General features: G+C 44.5%; 1 protein-coding gene and 1 long non-coding RNA gene across 9 annotated transcripts in view; one reads left to right on the top strand and one right to left on the bottom strand.

Moving 5' to 3' along the window:
* The window catches only part of TGFB2 (transforming growth factor beta 2), a 95,597-nt gene extending 79,268 nt beyond the window's left edge, over window positions 1–16,329 (bottom strand). For 2 of the 8 annotated variants that reach the window (XM_086342765.1, XM_086342764.1), the window contains exon 1: window positions 14,481–15,251. In XM_086342765.1, coding sequence (XP_086198891.1) covers window positions 14,481–14,826 — 346 coding nt within the window. In that variant the 5' untranslated portion in view covers window positions 14,827–15,251. Of the gene's footprint in view, window positions 1–14,480 lie in introns of all 8 variants that reach the window. The other 6 variants (XM_086342762.1, XM_086342759.1, XM_086342767.1 and 3 more) reach the window with 6 other exon arrangements.
* Window positions 14,362–23,910, top strand: LOC147356910 (uncharacterized). Its single transcript, XR_015142827.1, has 2 exons — window positions 14,362–14,489; window positions 20,278–23,910. It is a non-coding gene; the product is annotated as an uncharacterized LOC147356910 (long non-coding RNA).
* Window positions 23,911–23,953: the final 43 nt, after the last annotated feature.

Below are 23,953 nucleotides of genomic sequence, written 5' to 3' on the forward strand. Positions count from 1 at the left end.
CAGCCCTGATCACCCGGGTCAAAGGAAGTCTATGAGAGAACAGGGCAAGCTGACTGTTGTCATCTGTCATTTCCAACAAGCTGTCCTCAAGTAGGCACCTTTGGTTTGCTCTCCCTCTGCTATCAAGCTACAGCATTAAAATCCTTCCTTTCCTCCCCTCCCCTTTTTGTTTATTTTGTTTTGTTTTTAAGTAGGGCCCAAGAACAGGGTGAGCTTCACTGGTGGCTCAGTTGTTAAAGAATCTGCCTGCAATGCAAGAGTCACTGGTTTCATCCCTGGGTTGGGAAGATGCCCCTGGAAAAGGAAATGGCAACCCACTCCAGTATACTTGCCTGAAAAAAATCCCATGGACAGAGGAGCCTGGCAGGCTACAGACTATGGGGTTGCAAAGAGTCGGACACGACTGAGCGACTAAACCACTGCCATAAAGAACAGGGTGCTCTGGTGCTGATCCAGGGCCTCGAAGTTAAGACAGTGAATCAGATGAGATATAAGTGATGCAAATAAGGGTGATTTATGCCAAAGAAAGTAACTGTTAGTTTAAAAAAAAAAAAATCAATTTTCAAGATCTATGTGTTTGAAGTCACACTAAATACAGGTAAACTTTTTCTATTAATAAGGTTTGGGGTCTGTGTGAAATGCTTTTTAAAATGTGAAACCCTAGGGAAAATCTGAGACATGAATAGTCTTAGAGATACAATCATTTTTAGAAGTCCCTGGGTATACTCATGGATAATGGGGGAGCATGGCTCAGGTAAGTCAGAAGATAAAAACAGTCCTGGAATTAAAATTTTGCATGAGTAATTTACAAAATAACTAAAAGACAATGAAGCTAACTATAAAAGTGCTAGGACTCCTTTTGCCTGTGATGACACAACTAAGAAATAAAGCAATCAAACCTAAACACACAGGGTTTCCAGAGTCTGCTTCTGAGCTACCTACTTGGATCTCACCTTGAAATGAAAGAATAATCATCTTGGTAACTCTAGGGGGTCCAGTGGTGAGGACAATGCCCTCTCACTGCTGAGGACCCCGGTTAGATCCCTGGTGGGGAACTAAAATCCCTCAAGCCACGAGATATGGCCAAGAAAAAAAAAACAAAAAACAAAAAATAAAACTATTGAATAATAATTTGGATGGAGGGTAGGAGACAAATCCAGGAATCCAGACCCAGCACTCCAGGCGATCCTTTTGCTTGGTAGAATTCCAGAAACACTTGTATAGCCTTTGTGAGCTAGAGGTTAGAAAGGCCTTTTACAAAAAGCGCATTTGTCCTCAAAACAACCCAATCAGGTGGATCACAATCCTTTCATAAGGGTTGTCTGTTCTGGGTAGTTAGTCTTTTTATGTAGCGTGAAAGTGTCTCTTAGCCAGAGAGAAAGACATTCTTGCTGCAATGACTTCTCAAGCAGAATTAAATGTCACTGAAAATGGGCTTCCCAAGTGGTGCTAGTGATTAAGAACCCGCCTGCCATTGCAAGAGATGCAAGAGACTCAGGTTCCATCCCTGGGTCAGGAAGATCCCCCTAGAAGAGGGCGTGGCAACCGACTGTAGTATTCTTGCCTGGAGAATCCCACGGGCAGAGGAGCCTGGCAGGCTTCATAGGGTCACAAAGAGTCGGACACGTCTGAGTGACTTAGCAGGAGCAGCAAAAATGCTGCAGTCAACTCCACATCAAATTAGTCCCTGCCTCAACCCCTCCCCAGCCTCCACACAAACATCCTCCACACAGACATCTCTCTCACGATGACAACAGTTCCAGAAGTGGGCACCGTTATCTCTCCCAGCACGAGATGACAGGGAGTTTCTACTCCTCTCAGAGGATTCCCAACCAAGGTTTCTTACAAACTGCTGATCCCCAGCGTCTAACGACTCAGGGTCAGTTTGGCTCAAGACCCTCTTTCTAGAATCTGGGTACAGCTGCCAAAGAATTAATGAAACTAGACCTGACCCTATACACATAGTTTCATTGTTGATGGTGATGCTTTCTGACAGCGGAATTCTTCTGAAATATATCTTGCTTCAAGACAAACCAGCGGCTGCCACCTCATTCCACAGAGGTGTAAAGCACAGTAGGTGAAATAGTGGCCATTCAGGACTGAGTTCACACATATGAACAGCAAACTCTACTAACACACTTAACAACCTAAAGCTTGAGTGAGAACCGCTGTCTGAGAACCTTAGGTGATAGCCATCATTCTCCTTTGGTTCTGCCCAGCTATTTCTGGGTAAAAGCTCTGTTTCTCTCTCCTTAACTTCCGGAGCCAGATGCTAAGATGCAAGCTTGGATGTGGAAACCCTTCTTCCAGAAAGCCCTGACAGACTTCCAAGCAGCCAATTCCTTTACCAAATCATCCATCTTCTGTAAAGACATGTCCTCAGTCTGTGATTTTCTTTTTTTTTTTTTTCCTCCTTCTAAAGTCAAATCAGAGTTAAGTCAGCCACCTATTTTTCTTTCTTTTTTTGGCCTTTCTCAGCTAGCAACTTAATGATAGGAGTTTATTATAAGGAAAGAATCACTTCAATGGCATAGTCATTAAGTTGTCAAAACTGAAGTGAAAACGAGATGAAGCCAACGGACAGGGAAATGTGCTGTGTGCTCAGTCACTAAGTCGTGTCGGACTCTTTGCAACTTCATGGGCTGTAGCCTGCAAGACTCTGTCCATGGGATTATCCAGGCAAGAACACTGGAGTGGGTTGCCATTTTCTTCTCCAAGGGATCATCCAACCCAGGGATTGAACCTAGGTTTCCTGCACTGGCAGGCAGATTTTTTTTTTTACCACTGAGCCACCTGGGGAGCCCAGATAGGGAAATAAATAATCCTTTAAGAATAAACCCCCCCACCAATGGAAGGAATAATAAAGTTACTGCTACATATGATCTAGAGAGAATAACCTTAGTTGAATTTGGTCTAAGAACTATTGAATTCCCAATACAGAAATGACTCCAAAACTTAGGTTATAGTTCTTAGAAAATTCCCATTTATGTGCAATAATATACTTTAGTGACCTTAAAATGCATGAAAAACTACTGTCTCCTCGTTTAGACAGTTATTCCTCTGAGATCAATGTGTCTCTTAAAACCAAACTCTGCCTTCTCATTCACATGCTGGAGTAACAAACAAGAGCTGTGACAACAGCCTGAAGTTATGAATGAGCAGTTATTTGTGAACACGCTTGTCAAGACAGATGTGGAATCTGTCAGTGTGGTGTGGGTTAGATACGGAAAGCCAAATGAACTGAGCCAAGGTCAAAGTCACAACATTTTTCTTTTTCCTCCTTGAGACTGGAAAGATGCTACAGGGCTTCCTGAAACTAACATCTCCAAAAAAGCAGCCCGAGTGTTACTCGGGCTCATGGTTGCCTCGTGACCCTCCTTTCCAAAACACCACGTCTCTTCCTCAGGAACGTCCTGCTTCCTAATGACCCATGTGGAGGCCGCGAGGAAGGCCTGAAGGAAGAGCCACACTCTCTCTGTGGACAGAGATGCGTGCCACATGCCAGTGTGAGAGCAAACAGCTGCCTGAGGAGGCTGGAAATGCATCCGAACTATTTCCAGAAGGTCTGGGCTTTGCAACATCCAGAAAGCATTTTCCATTTGCTTTAAGTTCCTCAAGTTGTTGTGATTAAAGGGGACATCTAAGCCCCACATTTCTGGCTTATCAGGCAGAACCAAGTCCAAAGGCTCATTTCTGAGAAGGAGGGGATGGGGTTGGTCCACAGAGAAGAGCTTGTGGGCACAAGAAGGCATTCCCCTCCTTCTAACAGCTCCTGATACTCTGCTTAGTTGCTTCACTCGTGTCCACCTCTGTGTGACCCCATGGACTGTATGTAGCCCACCAGGCTCCTCTGTCCATGGAATTCTCCAGCCAAGAATACTGGAGTGGGTTGACATGCCCTCCTCCAAGGGACCTTCCCGACCCAGGGATCTTCCCAACCCAGGGTCTCCTGCATTGCAGGCAGATTCTTTACCACTGAGTCACAGGGAAGCCCCCTAACAGACCCTAAGCCCAGTAAACTTGGTTCCCTTGGGACAGCAGTGCCCTCTCACACCAATGAAGTGGTTTTACTCGGTTGCTCCAGGAAAGCCAGGATGCTGCGTCACTCAGAGAGCATCTTACTCTAATGACAGCTGCTCCTGCCCGAGTGTGGCCTGTCCTCTCGGACAACACCTCCTCAGTTTTCATTTCCTCCTCAAACCCTTTGCAGCAACTTCTCACCACCCTCTCCCCTTCTTCCCACCCGTCCTCCTCTGGGAGACTTCTACCCTGTAATGGCATTTTGTTGCTGAAGTCTGTTGCTAAATGAATTGCCTGGGACTTCCCCAGCAGTCAGTGGTTAAGACTTCGCCTTCTAATGCAGAGGTTGTGGGTTGGGTCCCTGGTCAAAGAGCTAAGATCTCACATGCCTCGTGGCCAAAAATCCAGAATTTAGGAAAAAAAAAAAAAAAGAAGAAGTAATACTGTAACCAATTCAATAAAACCTTTAAAAATGGTCTGCATTTTTTTTAAAAGTCTTTAAAAATGTTAGAAAATAATAATTAATAAATAAATAAATTGCCTGGCAGTGAAGAAACCGCTGTGGCTGGTTCCTGATCATGAACGTGAGATGAGGTCCAAACATCCTGGCTACCTTCTCAACAGAGCCTCTCACCAGGGGAGGCGATGAGACAAGGGACCTGGGAGAAGGGGCCGAGCGTGGCCCAGAGACAAGCTGCCCAGAAGCCCCTCGGCATGTTAGCCTTTTATGAACAATATCCTCCCTCATCCAACCCCAACCTTTGTTGGATTTCAGCCTTTAGGGCCCAGAAAGATAAAGAGGCAAGTATTATGTAACTCATACGCATATTCAGAGAGATCAGTTAAAATCATTTCAAAAAAAATTTCCCTAGAAATGTACAGGCCCTTGCAACACCCTGAGATGTCAAAAAATAAATAAATAAATAAACCCTGATATTAATGCACTGAGCATGCCTAGCAAGACACTCCAGCTGGGAGGGATCCAGGATGCAGATCTCCTGTGCCAGAGGTGGCTATTGCCAGTCAGAGGCTCTGAAAGTTTACTAAATAGAAACGTTTCCTGAGGGCAGATATCATGCCCCCTCTTAATTTTATTTTCAATGTGTTTCCAGGACAGAGCACTCTGCTATATACACATGGACTGCTACTCTTGCAATCCACAAACATGACTTCCCTGATGCTAGGTATTTTTCATATTTTAATACCTCTAAAATCCCAATGATCTCTTAGAAACAATGGCATGTTACAATTAATGAGCGCTCTAAGTGGCATATGAAATTACAGACTGTCGCTTCAGGCGTGTCTGACTCTGTGACCCCAAGGACTGTAGCCTGCCAGGCTCCTCTGTCCATGGGATTTTCAAGAATACTGGAGTGGGTTGCCATTTCCTACTCCAGGGGATCTTCTCAACCCAGGGATCCATATGAAATTATGGTGCATTGTGAAATCAGTGGTGCTTGAGATTCAATGCATAATAACTGCCTGCAAAGCAAGCCTATTAAATGCCAGAAGTAGCTACACTGGGAATTTCTTTGCACATCATCACCCATCCTCCACAATCCTAGGGGGCAGGGCACATCTTCATTATGACAAGTGAACAAACTGAGATCAACTTAAGTGCCAGGGCTGTAGCCCCACCACCAAGCTACGGATGGCAGAGCCAAGATCTGAATTCAGCAGTGTGCGTTAAGTCGCTTCAGTTTTATCAGACTCTTTGTGCCCCCATGGACTGCAGGCTGCCAGGCTCCTCTGTCCATGGAATTCTTCAGGCAAGAATACTGGAGTAGGTTGCCATTTCCTCCTCCAGGGGATCTTCCCAACCCAGGGATCAAACCCGAGTCTATGTCTCCTGCACTGGCAGGGCAGGTTCTTTACCACTAGCGCCACCTGGGAAACCCCTCAGCAGGAAGCAACTGAAATGTCCCTGAGGCAGTTTGAATAACTTGCACTGAGACAGTCAGGTGGCTCACCCAGACAAGACCACGTTTTAACAACTTCCATCGGCCTAGAGTAGGGCTGCTTGTCTTTGAAGCTCCCTTTTCCCTTTCCACCTCTGAGACTGTTCTGGTGCAATTCCCTTTTACTTATTCTCTTTCTTTTACTTATTGGGTCTGTCTGGCTCTCAAGCCTGTGCTCATTAGACAACACCATCCTGCCTTACCCAATCCATTTTCAAGAGACAAGATGAATCTCCTATTAATCAAATTTAGAAAAGTTTTGCAAAGAAATCATGGCAGTTCAAGATGAAGACCAGGAGACTAGAAAGATCACAATATTTGTATCAACTACCTGCAGAGATAAAAGCAGAATGTGTTAAAGACAAGAAAAAAGACCCAGGGCTGTAGAAAAGGATTCAAAAATATAGTGCCTTCTGGAGGGGAAGAATGCAGAGCTTCTAGGAATAGAATTCCTGCCAGGAGAGGAAAGTCACCACCCTTTCAGGGATGTTCTATGTCAGTTTTCAAGAGGGCAGGAAAAGTCATGCTCTCTGTTTCCTGATCTCTATTTAGGGCTTCTATTACTTATACCTGACTTCCCTGGTGGCTCAGATGGTAAAGCGTCTGTCTACAATGCAGGAGACCTGGGTTCGATCCCTGTGTTAGGAAGATCCCCAGGAGAAGGAAATGGCAATCCACTCCAGGACTATTGCCTGGAAAATCCCATGGACAGAGGAGCCTGGTAGGCTACAGTCCATGGGGTCGCAAAGAGTCGGACACAACTGAGCAACTTCACTCACTATTACTTATACCTAAAAGCCTGACTTTCAATAAGACATCGCTGATAGAAATAGTTACAGCCATGTCCTCAGATGTTGCAGGGAAAATACTTGAACAGACTATACAGGGTTACTTGTGAGAATGAAATATGTGCACACATATGAAATATTTAAAACTATGCTTGGCACATAGTGTGTACCCGCTGAGGGTTAGCTTTCATCATCATCATTATCACCAGCATTTTCATTCTTATCTGCAAAATTGGAAACAGGAACTGGGTGGTTCTGAAAGGCCTGGTATTGCCTTTAGCATAGGAACAAGATCCATCAGGCATGGTTTCCCTGATAACAGAGGTAAGATTTCCATCTGTCCACATCTCCTGGTCTTTCAACTATGCTTTCAACTCATAGATCTTTCTTCTGGTGACTTAGTCTTATTCTCTAAAGGGAAACCCTCATTCATTTATTAAGTATTGGTTGAGCAAAAACAATAAGCTGTAAGAACATAGCTAAGTCCAAGTGAGTTCTTGTTCTGAGGTAGGTCACCAACCGATGAAGACAGGTCAGGACACAGCTAGATTTTACCTACAGCAAAAGAAAAGAGGCTGAGATAGAGATGAGTATCAGTACTGTGAGAGTGCATACAGAGGAAGAGCTAATTAAATATGACGAGGAACATCAAAGAAGGTTTCATAAGGAGATGGCACTCATTTAACCTCAAAGGATGCTTAAAGGTGTTAAAAGATGGCTCTCTAAGTGGAAGAAACAGCATAAACAAAGGCCTAATGGCAGGAAAATAAATAGCCCCTTTGGGTAAAAGCAAAGAGAGTGATCTGGCTGGAGTGTAGTTTTCATGGGAGGATTTAGTTGGGGGCGGGATGCTGATCAAGGAGGAGGGACCAGACCCTGAAAGATCTTGGATGTTATCTAAGATATCTGAGATCTTATCTACAAAGCCAAAATTCTCAAGGCCTTCCTATATTAGGATTAGACAATGATGGGCCTGCTAGATTACCAGCCCTGCCAGTCTCTGTTCCCACCCTCTTAGGTGCCAAAAATCACCTAAGGACCTATCCCAGGGAGCCATGCAAACAGATCCTCTGAGGGAAAGTTACAAAGAAATGAATGAGATGGAGGTCCTGAGACATCCTGGGCTGGTGGGAGTGGTCCCCAGAGTGTTACTTTTAATCACATCAGAACACCTCTAAAATATCTTTTTTATATCTCATAACCAGTGGCATGTTATAGTCAATTTTCAGCGATGTTTCTTTCTTCAGGGCACATATAAAAAGGGTTCACTTTAAAATCAACGGTCTTTGGGAATCAGTGATTAATAGGTACTCTGCAAGGAAGGTCCACTAAGTGCCAGAGGCAGGGTTTGGGACTTCTTTACACAGGTCATGGTCAGTCTTTTGCAACCCTAGGAAGCCAGCATCTTATTCATCTTTACAAATGAAGAAACAGAGGCATGAGTCAATGAAGTTCCCCACCCTACACACAGGTATTCCAGAAGAGAGAACAGGAAGGCAATCTAGAGCCTGTGGGGAAAAGGTCAACGGGGAGAGTTTATGAAGAGCTGAGGCCACCAAGCCCATCTGGCAGTAAAGTGGTGGTCACAGCACAGAACTGTTCTAACCTACCGGAGGTTAGAAAAGAAACAAAACCCGTGACAACCACCGAAACCGACTTGTGGTTGCAGCGTGACTCGAATTTCTCTCAAACACAGGATGGAAGCAAGCTCTGCAGTCTAAACAAACCCATCAAACAGTCCCTAGCATGTGATTAAAGTGAAACTACCTGGAAGACACTGAATTCCTAGGTCAACAACTATCCTTGTTTAAAGAAGAGTAAAAGACAAAGCACACCATGTGGTTTCAAAATGACAGTGGAAACTTTTGTTTATCTCGGCCAGAGGCACGTTTCATCAAGCTATTCAGCATGGGCAGAGTAGACCCACCCTTCGGCAGACAGGGAGAATGAGCACATTTGGGAAACCCACACCCTCTCTCCAGGGTCGCTCAAGACCAGACCGGAGGTGCTGCAAGAGGAGGGCTGAGCAGGACCGGAAGTGCTCCATGAGGAAGGCTGAGCAGTCCCGGAAGTGCTCCATGAGGCGGGCTGAGGGAGCTGCAGCCAGAGCTCTTCCCCGCCCTGCTCACCTTAATACTGGGCTTCCCAGGGGGCGCTAGTGGCCAAGAATCCCCTGCCAATGCAGGAGACATGTAAGATGAAGGTTCGATTCCGGGGTTCAGAAGATTCCCCTGGAGAAGGCAATGGCAACCCACTCCAGTATTCTTGCCTGGGAAACCCTATGGACAGAAGAACCTGGAGGGCTACAATCCATGGGGTTATAAAGGGTCAGACACGACTGAGCACGTGCGGGCGCGCGCGCGCGCACACACACACACACACACCCACCCCTTAATACTGAACTTGTAAAGGGGTGGGTGGGACCAGGGAGGGAGAAGGATCCCCTAGTCCCACCTTGGTGGTCGGCTTGCACATCTCCCTCAGGGGTAGTCTCCTCCACTCTTCTTCCCTAACCTTCGAAAAATGCAGCCTGAAGTGTGTTGTAATCTCTGGGCAAAGGCCTAGCAGTCGGTGACCTCCTCTGTTCTAACCCAGATTTGATATGGGATCAACAGTGAGTCATTAGCCCTTTTTTCACATCTCAGTTTCCTCTAGGAAACAGGATCTGTCATTCTTTCATATCTTTTTATATGAAAGAGGCTGTGCCTGGGTTACATCAACTTTTCACTAGAGAGAAGACAGCATTCAAAAAGTGCAGTTCCTTGAGTAGACCCCAGGGGTCGCTGTGGAGACACAGGCGGCTCCCGGAGCCTCTGCCAGGTCAGCGGGTCCCCACCTACTCCTCCAGCTTGACAAAGCCCAGCCTCCATCCGGTTGGTAGGGACTCCTCAGAAGAGGAGAGCGGCCTCCCTTGGCAACAAAGACGCCCAACTGCTTCAGTTATAACCAGTGTATTTCTTTGAGGGTTTTTCCCAGACTGTGAAAAGTAAAAGAAAGAAAAGAGGAAACCCTGGAAGAGACGAACGTGGCCTAAGTTAAATGTGACCACAATTAGGCACTAGAGTTAGTACAAGCAATGATGCAATTCAATACAAGTGGGAGAATTAAAACTTGGTCTGCTGTGTATTAATAACTCAGTCATTGGGGAAGTCTAGGGAAGAGGTTCAAGTCTGTCTCTGATCTCTGTGTCTCTCTTTTTCACACATCCACACACACAGAATCTTCAAAAACGAAATCCCTATCACTTGGCTGTACACCTGAAACTAACACAATATTATAAATCAACTATAGTTCAATAAAAGAAAAAGAATCCCTGACTGTCCAGCAAAAATACTACTATATTCTAGCAATTGCTAGTGTTTTCCTTCACTGGTTGACAGTCCAGCCATGCATTGGAGAAGGAAATGGTAACCCACTCCAGTATTCTTGCCTGGAGAATCCCATGGACAGAGGAGCCTGGTGGGCTACAGTCCATGCGGTCGCAAGAGTCAGACACGACTTAGTGACTAAACCACCACCACCAGCAATATATACATAGAAAAGATATACCCATGAATAGAGTGTTAAGTTGCACCCCTGCCCCAAATCATAATGCTACTACTGTGTCCATTCTATGTTCCATGATTTCACTTGGCAATTTACAGGGGAAATAGAAAATGAGATTGCCTGGTATTAAATGTTTAGCATTTATGTGAGTCAATTACAAAAGAAACCTCATCATGATATCTCCAGCTGTACAGTTGAATTTATCTAATTCAATATGACAGAATAAACCAACATGATTATTGACTTTCTTCCATTGCGTAGCTTGGAGATTCCACTCTTCCTGAACATGAGCTGCTTATTTTCCTTGCAAGGAAAATCCAAGATAATCCCACACTTCTTTTTTCTCTGTCCCGACTAACATCATACTGCTGCTGACTGAAGTTACAGATGGGTGGGGTGACGCTACTGCTCAGGCTAAATGAATGGCAAGTTTTGATGCCTCTCGTTGAAGCCCTTTAAGACCATCATAATATACTATATATCATACAAAAGAGTGAAATTCATGTTCCAACTTACTTAAGAAAACTTACTGATTATTTGTGTATTTCATGTTAATGTCCTTTTGAGCCTAAAGATGTTTTGTTTTTAGGTTATTACTTTGGAGGTGGTGCTACTGCAGAATTTAGCAATCCCAAGTAAATCCCAGAGTTACCAGGCTTCTCTACATGGGAATTTCATAATTTTTTTTTATTTAAGGGGGTTGGGAATGGGAAGAGGACCTGTCCTGTGCATTCTAGAGTGGTTAACAGCAATCCCTGGCCTCTCCATCCCCAGTCATGACATCCAAAAATGTCTCCAGACATTGCCAAACATTCCCTGAGGGTGGGAATAGCAAGAGCGGTAACATCACCACAATAAGAACCATGACACCTGCCTGAAATTTGTTACATGGGAAAGAGAGGAGAAAGAAAGAAAAAAAGAAAGTTTTGTCTCATCCTTTTTCCTTTTTTGACTGTCCAAGTGTCTACATATTTCAATTGTTAATCATTTGGATTCTTACTCCATTAAGTGGAATTACTCTTTCTAAATTTCTAAAGCCTACCTAGTACAGTGTCTTTGGAATAGATGTGCCTTGAGGTTCCAGTGGATTGTCAAAGGATGAGAAGTCCGCTAATTCCCACTGGGTAAAGTGTGGGTAAACCTTAGTATAACTCCACTTTGAGCCTTAAACTAACAGCATGTGAAAAGATCAATATGAATAAATTCAAAACTAATCAGACCCCTTCTTCCAATGTTGACACAGTATTATAACCCATACATACCTTCTTGACTAAAATTCATCCTAGGAGATTGGCACCTGGCCAGTTCTATTCATATTTACTGTATTTATATAGTACACTGGTCCAAGGATAATATTTAAGACAAAATATGCTTCAAGGCATATACAATATCTCTTATATTTTTACTTTTAAAACTTCGCTTGCTAAAAATATTCGTCTGAACTGTATAAAATGTCCTGCAAAGGACTATCAAGAATCTGTAATGATATATAGCTCATTGAGTATAATTAGAGCATATTTGTAATATTTGAGTTGAAGTCACTCCCTGAACGCTAATAAGTTGGTGGTAAAAAATGAACCAGTGATCTTTCCCATGCCTCCATCCCTGGGGCTCGTGACCCTCCTCGGATTTCCTTTGAGAAATGACAGGCACACTCCCTCCCCACAGCAGCTTCAGAGAGGACCAAGTTAAAAGTTAGGCGGAACAGTCCTCAAGAGGGAGACTTGGTATATAAGCCAATGCTGTCCTTTCAATTTGCCCTTTAAAAAATATAGTGGAGTGATTTTTTTTTTCTTTTCTTCCTTTTTTTTTTTTTTTTTGGAAGGGTTCTCTATATTCCAGTATAACTAGAAAGTGCTGGAAAATCAGTTAACCTACTTTCTATAAAATTATCCACAGTCTTAGCACAGTAGTATCAAATCTGCTATTAATAAGACTTTCTGCTCCTAAACTTCCTTTTAGACTTTAAGAAGCCTGCATTCTTTGTAGGAAAACTGATAGTGTATATTTTATCCTGTGCTGATCAGAGGTTTTCAATTTCTTTGTAGCTGGGAGTGGAAACAGAAGGGAATCCACACACCCATCTTTAATGCCAACCTCTGAAATCCTAATAATCTGAGAATTTTCCCAGTTTGGTGATGATTATGATCCTGAGTGGGATCATCTCAATTCTTGAGATTGAAGAGGGTTTGAAAGAATGAACCCTCTTGGGTAACTTGCTCTCTCTACACCTATATCAGGAAAAGATCAGACCTCCTCTGTGTTATGAAAATACCAGCAGTTCATTAAAGCTGTTGCAGGTAAACACTGAAGGGTTGGCTTGTTCTGATTCTACATAACTGCCTGCCTGCCCAAATTCCAGTAGAACGTCGCACGTGCTAGAGAAAGCAAACTGACTCAACTCCCTGTTGGATCTCAAAGATTTTGGACTAAATTACAATGAACTTTCTTTCCTAATATCTCCAGGGCTCCACCCCAGGTAGAAAGCTTTCCTTCTTCCCACCCCCCTTACCCACCTCCCCCCGCCCCGCATCACGAAGATGGAGTGTATATTATCACCACTGTGGTGAATGGTGCCATAATTACAATAATAAATTCGACCCCCTTGCCAGGATCTCCTATCTCGGCTCTGCTCTTAGACAACAGATGATCCTGCAGCAAAACAGAGGTCGCCAGGAACACTGGGGTTGTATACGTCAGCGATATTCTGAGACCATCAGATACAAGACACGGCAAGTCCCGGAACTACGACTTGTCAAACTAAATATAAATATTCAAAAAGAAAAGCACCTCTCTGCAATTAGAACCTCTAGGATAAAATTACCAAGATGGCCATATTATCTCTGTAGGCAAGACACAGAGACTTTGTGAAGGCAGCCAGAGAGTATATAGGGCATGAAAAGGGGCGGAGAGAAATGGGCAACCAATGAAAAGTGTATTTTCTTGGGATTTGGAATACGCAAAAGTTGGAGCTTTTTTTTTTCTTTCTTTCTTTTTCTTCTTCCTGGTATTTAACCCTCTCAGGTATCAATATATGCTGCTTCTTTGCTTTTTCTTTTTTTAAGAACTTGGAAATCATTCTAAGCTAACTGCCCTTTTCCCTTCCGCCCAAGGAACTCCAACAATAAATCATTTCACTTCCATGGCTACTGTATGCCAGCTGGTTTTGAGGACACTGCCCTCAGAGAAGCCAGTTTAAAAAAAAAAAAAAAAAAATCGGCTGTCTTCTACGCTGAGATTCAGGAATGCAACGAAGTGACTGCAGGAAGCCTATGAAAGGGCAGGGAACACCGGGCTCCAGAGTGAGAAAGATAAACGATAAACGCCTAAGAAAAAGGATTTGCTACACCGGCGATTTTAAGAAGGCAGGTTTGAGAGGATTCTGGAAAAAAAAAAAAAACATGAAGGAAAAACTCTTTTAAACGTAGCCAGAAACGAAGCTGTCCTCTCTACCATTCCAGGTGAAATCAAAAGGGGACGTGGTTACAAGATCTCGCCTTGGCGGGGACGGGGGGATGTAAACACCCCGTCGAGGTCAGAGATTCACGAATTGAGGGGTTGGAGGTAGGTTTTTGGAGGGGTCGCCAGATCGGGTTTCGTCTTGGCGATGCTGACATTTTTCGGGGAGTTAGAGACAATAGGGAAGGCTTGCAGAATCAGCTGATAGGTCGGCACGGAATGGGGCGCCTTCCGGTGAGGCTCGTTTTGAGCCACTCTTTTTTTTTTTTTTTTTAACCCTTCGTGCCCCAGTTCGGCGGGCTCCAGGCCAATCGGAGCAAAGAAAACAAACCCACCGAGGTTTCCCGGTTTAACTCGGCCCCGGGGAGTGCCTGGAGTTTGACAGAGGAGGGCTGACTCCTAGCCGGTGGCCGAGTCGAAAATTCCAGGGAAGAGGGAAAAAAAGAGAGAAAGAATAACGCCTTATAAAGGACGGGGGCGTTGTGGGGGAGAGGAAGAAATGGAGAAAATAAAGTCGCAACTCCACGTTTTAAAGCCTAATGTTCTCAAGCACACAACTGGCAAGGAGGTGGGTGGGACGGAGGACCGGAGAAGGGGAAGGAGCGAGCCGGGGACCCCAGAGGGCAGGGCTATCCCTGGAGTGGCTGCGGTTCTGGAAGCCTCGGGCAGCGCTAAGCCCCGGGGAATGGAAGCGAAGAGCGGTACTTACTTTCCGAGGGTAAGAAGGACGGCATGTCTATTTTGTAAACCTCCTTGGCGTAGTATTCCTCGTCGCTCCGCTCGCGCTCGCAGGCGGCCGCCCTCCGGCTCGCCTTCTCCTGGAGCAAGTCCCTGGTGCTGTTGTAGATGGAGATCACCTCCGGGGGGACCTCCTCGGGTTCGGGGTAGTCTTCTGGGGGGCTGGTGAGCTTCAGCTTGCTCAGGATCTGCCCGCGGATCGCCTCGATCCTCTTGCGCATGAACTGGTCCATGTCGAGCGTGCTGCAGGTAGACAGGCTGAGCGCGACCGTGACCAGATGCAGGAGCAGAAACGCGCTCAGCACACAGTAGTGCATTTTTTTAAAGGTGGAAAAAAAATTTTTTTTTCTTTTAAGTAAAAAGTAAGAAAAAAAAAAAAACCTAGCAACTCTCAATGTACAGATCAGGTAGATTTTTTTTAATGCGAAACTTTTGCAAACAATCGAGAGTCAATGTCCGAGAGAAAAAGGTATCTTGCTTCAATTCCTTTCAAAAGAAAAGGCAACGTCGTTCCCCAAGTGGAAATATTAATACACGACGGGCAGGGGGAACCTGCACTTGAGGGAGTCGGCAAAAGTTTTCTTGGAGCGACGAGATGGAGGGGAGGGGGGGCGGAAAAAAGAGACGAGTGGCTATTAGGCAGAAATAAATTTAGCAGGAGGAAACGGAGTTCAGTGTGTCAGTTTCGGGTGCGGAGTGGCGAATCTGAACTCGGCTCCTCCGGCCAAAAGGGAAGAGATGAAAAGGTCCCGGGGCTGGCAGCGGGCGCGCCGGCGGGAGGGGCGCGGGCCGCGCTGTCAGAGGGGCGGCCGAGGCCGGCCGGCTCCAATTTATATATTTCAAGAAGGAGCGGCGCGGCGCGGCCCTGCCTTCCACTGCAGCGCTGAGAGCAGGAGCGGCAGCAGCTCCGGAGCGGAGGAGCGCACACGTGTGTGAGTGTGTGTGTGAGTGTGCGTGTGAGTGTGTGTGGTGTGAGTGTGGGCGCGCGCGCGCCCGGGTGCGCGCGCTGGGGGCGAGCCCGGCCCGCGGCGGGGAGGCGGGAGAGCTTCGCTCGGCGCCCGGGACTCGGCCGGGTCCGGCGCGGGCCGCGGAGGCCGCGCAGGGAGGCGGCGAGGATCCTGCTCCCGGAGCTGCGCGCGGGGGCCGACACCCCGGCCGGCGCGCCGACCCGCCCGCTCACTCCACGTTGCCGCCGCTGGCGAACGCGTCCGGCCTCCAGCTCCCTCCTTCTGCTCCTCCTTCTGCTCTCGCTCCAAACGCCAACCCGGCAACAGGCGAGCGGCGGCCGCCGCCGTGGCTCTCGCCGCCGGCGGACCGCAGCGGCAGCCCGGCGACGCGCCGGCGGGGGAGTTTTATTCCTAGCGGGGTGGCGAAGGGGTTCCCTCGGACTCCCACCCCGACCCACCCTCGCCTGGTTTCTCTCCCACGTGGGCTTTTCTAGCTTAGGGCAGCAGGCACTTGGCAGCCCGCAGAAGGTCCTCTCCTGCTTTCTCCTTTCTGCAGCCGGACAGCCCCCTCGGTTTGCTCCCGAATGGCTCCCTAGACCGTTATCCTAGCTCTCCATCCCTCTCCCAGGGCCTCCTTCACTTGCGCTCTCTCCCTTCCCGGTGTGTCGCTTCCTTTCTGCCTCTCTCTCTCGGTCCTTCTATATCTCTCTGGCTGACCTCTCTCTCTCTCTCCCTGTCTCTGTCTCTCTCTCTCTTCGGGAGCTTCTGGAGCTCCCCTCAGAGCGAACCTTCTGCTGGCAGCAGATAACATCACGATCCTGCCTGGGAGGAGAGATTTATAAGTTCTCCCCGAACCACGTGTTTGCCTTCAACAAAGTGACGTGCTAGGATTACAGTCAGGAGTCCTCTCGTTTACTTAGACCACGAGCTCTCCCTGAACCGTTGAGGGGGTGTGGAAATGAGGGTGGCTGAGAGGCAGGGAGAGAGGAGGTGCAGTGTGCGCCCTGACAGAAGTGATTTATGGTATTTACTTTATATAGTCATTTTGGACCCGTCTGGTGAAGGACAGGCGACCAAGCCTCCCATTTTTACTTCATGTGGCTTGCTCCCGGCTTCCCAGATGGGATCACTTGCTCTAGTCTTCCCATATTGCACACACACACACACACACACACGCCCGCACACTTAGGCAAATGAGCATCAAACAGTTGACTCTGGGCCAGGCCAGCCCCTGAGATAGGTCATCCAAGCTCCACTTTCTTTGCTGTTGTTCACTCACTAAGCCATGTTCCACTCTGCGACCCCGTGGACTGCAGCTGCCAGGCTTCCCTGTCCTTCTCTATCTCCCGGAGTTTGCCCAAATTCATGTGCATTGAGTCGGTGATGCTATCTAATTTCTCATCCTCTGCCACCTTATTCCCCTTTTGCCTTCAGTCTTTCCCAGCACCAGGGTCTTTTAGTGGAGTCATTTTCTGAGATTCCACAGCACCTGCGCTGCTACCTCTGTCCTAAAGCTTATTATGGTTTGTTGTTCACAGCCTGGTTCTGCACTTGAAACAGAACTTTATCTTGTGCACCCAGAGAATGAATTGCATTTATTTTGCTGTTTGAATGGATATCCTCTTAATTTGCTGCCAAAGGCTTTCTCTTCACCTTTTCCCCCAGCTAGACGTGAGTGACCAACTTCATTTTTTTCCACAGCATATATCCAGGAAGCTGGGATTTTAAGTGTTAGATGTCTGCTGTTATACACTACTTATAACTTGACATTTTCTATTTCAACCTAGTCCAAATGAGATGAATAAAAATAATGCTTGCCCCTGTTCACTTTTCCCTTTTTCTCTTCTTTTACCTTTACTCAAAAAACATTTTCATCATGACTGTAGCCATACCAACTAGACAGATGATTTAAACTGCAAACTGTTGAGTTTTCCCCCAGACTCAAGGCCACTATATCATTCTGTAGTTTAGATGTTCCTTTTATTACAGAAAGGTCACAAGGAACTTTCTCTAACTTTTGGAATTTAAACTTTCCATGGGTATGGGGTCTATATCATTAGTAAGTAGAGAGTTAAAATAGCTGTAGTAACAGTAGCAGACACATTTTACACTTAGTAACGTGCTGTGCTGTGCTGAGTCACTCAGTCGTGTCCGACTCTTTGCGACCCCATGGACTACAGCCCTCCAGGCTCCTCTGTCCATGGGATTCTCCAGGCAAGAATACTGGAGTGGGTTGTCATGCCCTTCTCCAAGGGATCTTCCCTTCCCAGGGATTGAACACAGGTCTCCTGCATTGCAGGTGGATTCTTTACTGTCTGATCCACTAGAGAAGCCGGTAGATCCTTAGATGTACATGTTCATTTAATCTTCACCAAGTATTTTTATTATCTCTACTTTGCAGATGAAGAGACTGTGGTACAGAGAAGCTAAGTACCTTTTTCAAGTAAGAAGCAGAGCTGGATTTTGTGAACAGAATCCATTTCCATGTTCTCACCCACTATGTATTTCTAAGAAGCACTGGTTCCAGAACATGTCTGATAAACAAGGATTCTGTGGTGAAGTGAAGTTTAGGAGATACTGGGTACTGTTGCCCTCTCAGGGGTTCATATTTCCCACCATGTTAAAGGCTGAGACTCTTCTGAACTCCTGTGGACATGGGATTTTTCCCTATTCAAACACATTGGAAAACTCTGACATAAAGGAATGGTTCCAGCACACTCTGAATAATTCTGAAAATTACGTATAAATCGACATAGGTGTGTTCTTTTCTTTAGGTCAGCTGAAAATTGAAGCAGCTTGAAAGGAGTTAGGACAACCAGCTACAATTCCAATAGTCAAAGCAAATTAGAGGCCCTACCGTGGGGTGAGCAGTTTCATCAAGTTGTCATCCCTTTGAGTTAAGTTTGTGAACTGCTCTAATCTAGCTAGACACAAATGAGGAACACTGAATATCCTTACACTGGGGGCAATGACAGAACATAAAGCAGGAGGGACTGAGTGAAGATGTGGCTTTGGAAGGCGCTGGTTACCTCAGGCACCATACTCTGCCAAGGACATAGGTTCAGCCTCCCCTCAAATTAGGGAGACTACCTCTGAGATATAAAGGCAAACGCACCTGAGGTTAAGTGGATTCAGATTCCAGTGTGGATAAAGCAGCAGAAGTCCATCTCCATCACTGCTAGGAAAACAAGCTAAGCCATAAATCCTTCTGACAACCCCCTTCCCAACATACACACACACACTTTTGTCCATAATATTTAGTTTGTTGAACACATATTGCTTACTTTACAACTCCTTAGACTCCTGGCCTATTCATAAGAGGCTACTTTTAGTACTTCCACAGCCTAAGAAGGGAGGACAGCGGAGGGGTTGGTCACTGTAGTGTGACTGAGCAGTGTCTTGAGTATAGCAGGAGGAGCCCCTTTCTATCACTCAGGTGAGCAATCCCTTGAAGATGCAACAGGTAAGACTTCAAGAGCTGTCTCCCCACTTTGCCATAGCCATATGGGTATTTAACCTCCACAGACCATCCTGATTCCCTCAAGGAGGCAGGTGAGCATTGTGGTTAAAAAAAAAAAAAAAAAGAAGGTAGGTTCCAGATTCAAGTTTTCTTGGATTCAAATATCTGTCACTTTCTGGCTTTATGATCCTGGACAAGTTACTCAGACACCTTGTGTTAGTTTCTTCATCTATGAAATGGGGATAACACACAGCTACCAAGAATATAAGATGATTGTGAATTACACACGGTACGAAGAGAGCTTCTAACACAACCTGGCACTTAATACGTGTTCATTAAATGTTAGCGACCATTTTCGTATCCTCTTTCAGCTTCAATTTGTCAGATCTTTCCCCAATAGGATGAAAAACCCAGGGAAGATGCTGCTAAGAATTTGCTTCGTGGTAATGCTTCCATGCAGTTTCTATAAGCACAAGCTCACTGTTATTTAAATGTTATGATATTTTGCCCCTACTAGTTATAGGAAGAAAGGATAAGAAAATACACTTTTTCTATGGTGAATAGAACACTTAGTGATTACCAAAATCCAATTAAGTCCAAATCCCAGTTTCAGTTCTTATTATTTAACACCCTAAAATAGAATTCTTTGTTTTCCAGATCAGAGCAGTAGAGGGTACAGCTGTTTCAACTGCTAGCCCTTCTTTGCTCATTAATGGGTCTATTCATTTAACGTACCTGCAGTTCCTACAAGATCCTAAACAAATGCTTGATGTCAAAACAATTACCCCTACAGAGGAGTTTTTCCCCTAAGGATCACAGACAAAAGTTTATAACCTAGTAGGTCCTTCCTAAGTCTGGTGGAAGAATAACTTCATTTGTAACAATTCTGAAAGCCTCCCCAAGGGTTTCAAGCCTTATAAACCAGGAGGTACAGAAAAGAAATATATGGAGCAAATGTAATTGATTATACTCTCAATAGTTACACTTGATAGATGAAAAGTAACTCTTTAATGTGAAGACATACCAAAAGCCTTTTTAAGTTCTAACTTATATCTTTGGTTTTGTCTTGTTTACTTGCTAAGTTGTGTCAGACTGCAGAATCTGACTCTACTGACCCCAAGTACTATAGCCTCCCAGGCGTCCTCTGTCCAGGGGATTTCCCAGGCAAGAATATTGGAATGGTTTGCCATTATGTTTGGTAACACGATTCAAAAACAATTTTTTGGTCCACACCATGTTTCGTCTCATGTTCTGTATACATGTCTATCCAAGTTTCTGCTCTCAAAATAATGAAATGATATAGTTTTTTGTTTTTCGCCATGAAAAATCATCCAATTATCATTTCCATTCTGTATCTACAGGTTTATCTTAAGAAAGAAGTGATGGAAGGATGAAGGAGGAACACTGGTAGGGAGGAGAAAAGCTGAAAGAGAAGATCAGAGGTGGTAAAAGATAAAGGGGTGAACTCAGGAGACAGGGACAAGGGAAAGCAGAGCATATCAGTAGGTTGTGAGGTTTCAAAGAGATAAACTCCTCACACTTTGATGATGCACCGTGGGAACACTGGTCTTAACACCTTGGAACTGTGACTAGTTGATGGATTACTGCTGGTGGCTTTGCGGCCCTTCCGTCTCTACATTTTCTTCAGTTCCATGAGATTTCCAACAAGGGGGGCAAACCTCCAGAGGCCTGTATCCTGTCAATGCCAGGGCTTACAGAAATCAGCCAGACTGTGGTTACTCTGGTTCTTACCCCGGGTGCAATTCAGCCACTCAAATAGCACTTGGTGACGGATATCAATGAATAGCATTGAGTGACAGATACAAATATATGGACGTTATGGGGACAGTGCTCATATAGTAAAATATGGATATGTGCTTGATGAAACACTAATGCTGATCAAATGAAGCCAGCAGCAGAGTTTTCCTTCATTTTTAGGGCAGGGTTCGACACTTGCCTTTACTGAATCTCCGCTCCTACTTCACTAACTGCACTAGGTCAGCAGTCCCCAGACTCTTCACAAAGCAAGAGACTGGAATTAGGCTGCTGTGGGAAAAGTGTGACAGAGTCGTATGAACAAAGTAAAAATGTAAGAATGAGGAAGGAAGAGAAAAGGCAAAGGGTAAGAGAAAAACAGAATGATATTCTCATAATTAAAATGAGTAGGACAACATAAAGTAGAATTTTTATCATTTAACATATACAGTCTTTAAATGAATGTGTCATCCTTTCAGGGGGCTTCATAGATTGTGGAAAAGTTTGAACGGGCAAATTTCCATGAGCAAAGGTACCAACCATGTTTCCAAAGCCTTCCCTTTCTGCTGCTTCAATTATCCTGCAATTAAAAAAATGAAAATAAAACAAGAACCAACAGGCAGTAGCAACTGCACATCAACAGAAAACCTGGATGTGGTTTTTTTTAAACATTAGAAGGAAGAACTAGCAAAGGACTATCAAACCAGTCCTTTAAAAAGCAGTGTAAATATATTTTAATAAATATTGTAAAAAGCAAAGCCACATGGTAGTAATGGTTTGTAAAAATGGAGACTAAGAGCCACAAACTTTTCCTGATGTTTGTTTCAAGTCTCAGAAAAGGTTAGTCCTTACATCGAAGGCAACAGTATAATTCATCACACAAACCCAAAAACCTTCAAGAGTGAAGAGGATGCTTTTCATCAACACATTGGGCAACAGGAGGAAACCAGGACTGTCCCAGGCTGTCACCCTAAAATGAAGCTACCTTCAAATCTGAACCTGTAACAATGCATCAGTTAAATTTTCACCTTTTCTCAAGAGTGATATATCAGTATTATGCATATTTTCAAGCCTTTTTTTTCTTTGCTTATGCTACTGATGCTAATAATCACTATGAGAGCTATAATTTGAAAATGCTGAATTGTATGATTGTAGCGTTTATATAAACGTGCATCACCCCCAAGATGAAGCCCCTGAAAGGTACCTGGTCAAGATTCTTCTGAGCTCAATGAAAGCCCATTTGCCACATGGACAGGAAGAAGAGGATGAGGATGAAAATGACTGGGGATTAGCAAGTGTTTCTTGTATTCTGGGTACAGCCAAACTAATTTTTAAACTTTGGAAAGTGAACAACAGAGAAACAATCTGCAAGGTAAAAATAAAGTGTCCTCTCCCCATTTTAGTGTACAGAAAAAAAGAACAGAATGTTTGTGTCATTTGCCGCTTCCAGGTCATGTCATACTGACTTTTTACATGTTGATCTTTCCAGTTTAGTAAACAGTAAAGGCTGCAACAAAACCAGGGACACCTGGGAGCTGCACCTACATTTCTGGTTTCTTTTTGGATTGTTTCAGCTATATCTATGTGTCTTTCCAAGAACAAAGGCAGATCTTTACAGTTCCTATCAAATGGCAAACTGTTTATCAAAGACCAAAGAAATAAATCCAGAAAAGAGTGCATGCTAGGAGGCAGAGAGACTTCAGCAATACATAAAAATGATTTAGTTACTAGTTATTAGAGATAACAAGTTTTTGTTTTTTAAGAAGTCTTTGTTAATTAAGTTTCTTACAGTCACTAAACTACATATTGTTATAAGATCAATCTAGTTATGTGACCAGTTATAACAATTAAATGGAATCAACACTCCTGTTATTGGGGGGAAAAAAAGAAAAAAAAAATCAGTTAATTCAATGAGAGCCTAACTCATGCCACCTAGAGGAGAAAAGCGGTATGTCTCACAACTTTCTATTTGTGGAGAAAACTGACATGCTCGATTTCCCTGGATATTTTCATCACGGCCTATTAAACAATCATACAGTGTCATTGGGCTATAATTTAAAAAGAAAACTGCAATTAAGCTTCACCTCAATAATATTTTCCATTGACTTCTTTTCTAGAGGAAAAATTATAAAGTTTTAGTTACCTGTTATCTCCTAGCCAATAATATCCTAAAATCTACTCTGAAAGCAGTTTGAATATCTAAATTCTTAATAGCAAAAATGTCAGCCCTTACACTTTCATAAGCCATCTAATATTATGAAGTATAACAACCAGAGTTATGGGCAACATATCATATTTTAATATAAAAGGAGCTACAGACCAGGGAACTAATCCACTCCAATAGTTAAGGTGGTTCCATTTCTGCAGCATCCAGATAATCAGATAGTAAAGTTTCAGTTGTCAGACATACTCAAACAAGATATATAATAAATTCTCCAATCAGATCAGATCAGATCAGTCGCTCAGTCATATCCAACTCTTTGCGACCCCATGAATCGAAGCACGCCAGGCCTCCCTGTCCATCACCAACTCCCGGAGTTCACTCAGACTCACGTCCATCGAGTCAGTGATGCCATCCAGCCATCTCATCCTCTGTCGTCCCCTTCTCCTCTTGCCCCCAATCCCTCCCAGCATCAGAGTCTTTTCCAATGAGTCAACTCTTCAAATGAGGTGGCCAAAGGACTGGAGTTTCAGCTTTAGCATCATTCCTTCCAAAGAAATCCCAGGGCTGATCTCCTTCAGAATGGACTGGTTGGATCTCCTTGCAGTCCAAGGGACTCTCAAGAGTCTTCTCCAACACCACAGTTCAAAAGCATCAATTCTTCGGCACTCAGCCTTCTTCACAGTCCAACTCTTGCATCCATACATGACCACAGGAAAAACCATAGCCTTGACTAGACGGACCTTTGTTGGCAAAGTAATGTCTCTGCTTTTGAATATGCTATCTAGGTCGGTCATAACTTTCCTCCCAAGGAGTAAGCGTCTTTTAATTTCATGGCTGCAGTCACCATCTGTAGTGATTTTGGAGCCCAGAAAAATAAAGTCTGACACTGTTTCCACTCTTTCCCCATCTATTTCCCATGAAGTGATGGGACCGGATGCCATGATCTTCGTTTTCTGAATGTTGAGCTTTAAGCCAATCTTGATTCCAGCTTGTGTTTCTTCCAGTCCAGCGTTTCATGTTGCGTAAATAAACTGACTGTAGCAACCAAAATAAAGCCTATCTTTAAACTGCTTAACGCCCAGGAAAATGCCTTTTGAAATGTGCTGTCCACCCCTATT

The sequence above is a fragment of the Bos grunniens genome, chromosome 16, assembly GCF_055505025.1.
Source record: "Bos grunniens cultivar Pamir isolate PY7600 chromosome 16, Bosgru_T2T1.0, whole genome shotgun sequence".
Classification (NCBI taxonomy): domain Eukaryota; kingdom Metazoa; phylum Chordata; class Mammalia; order Artiodactyla; family Bovidae; genus Bos; species Bos grunniens.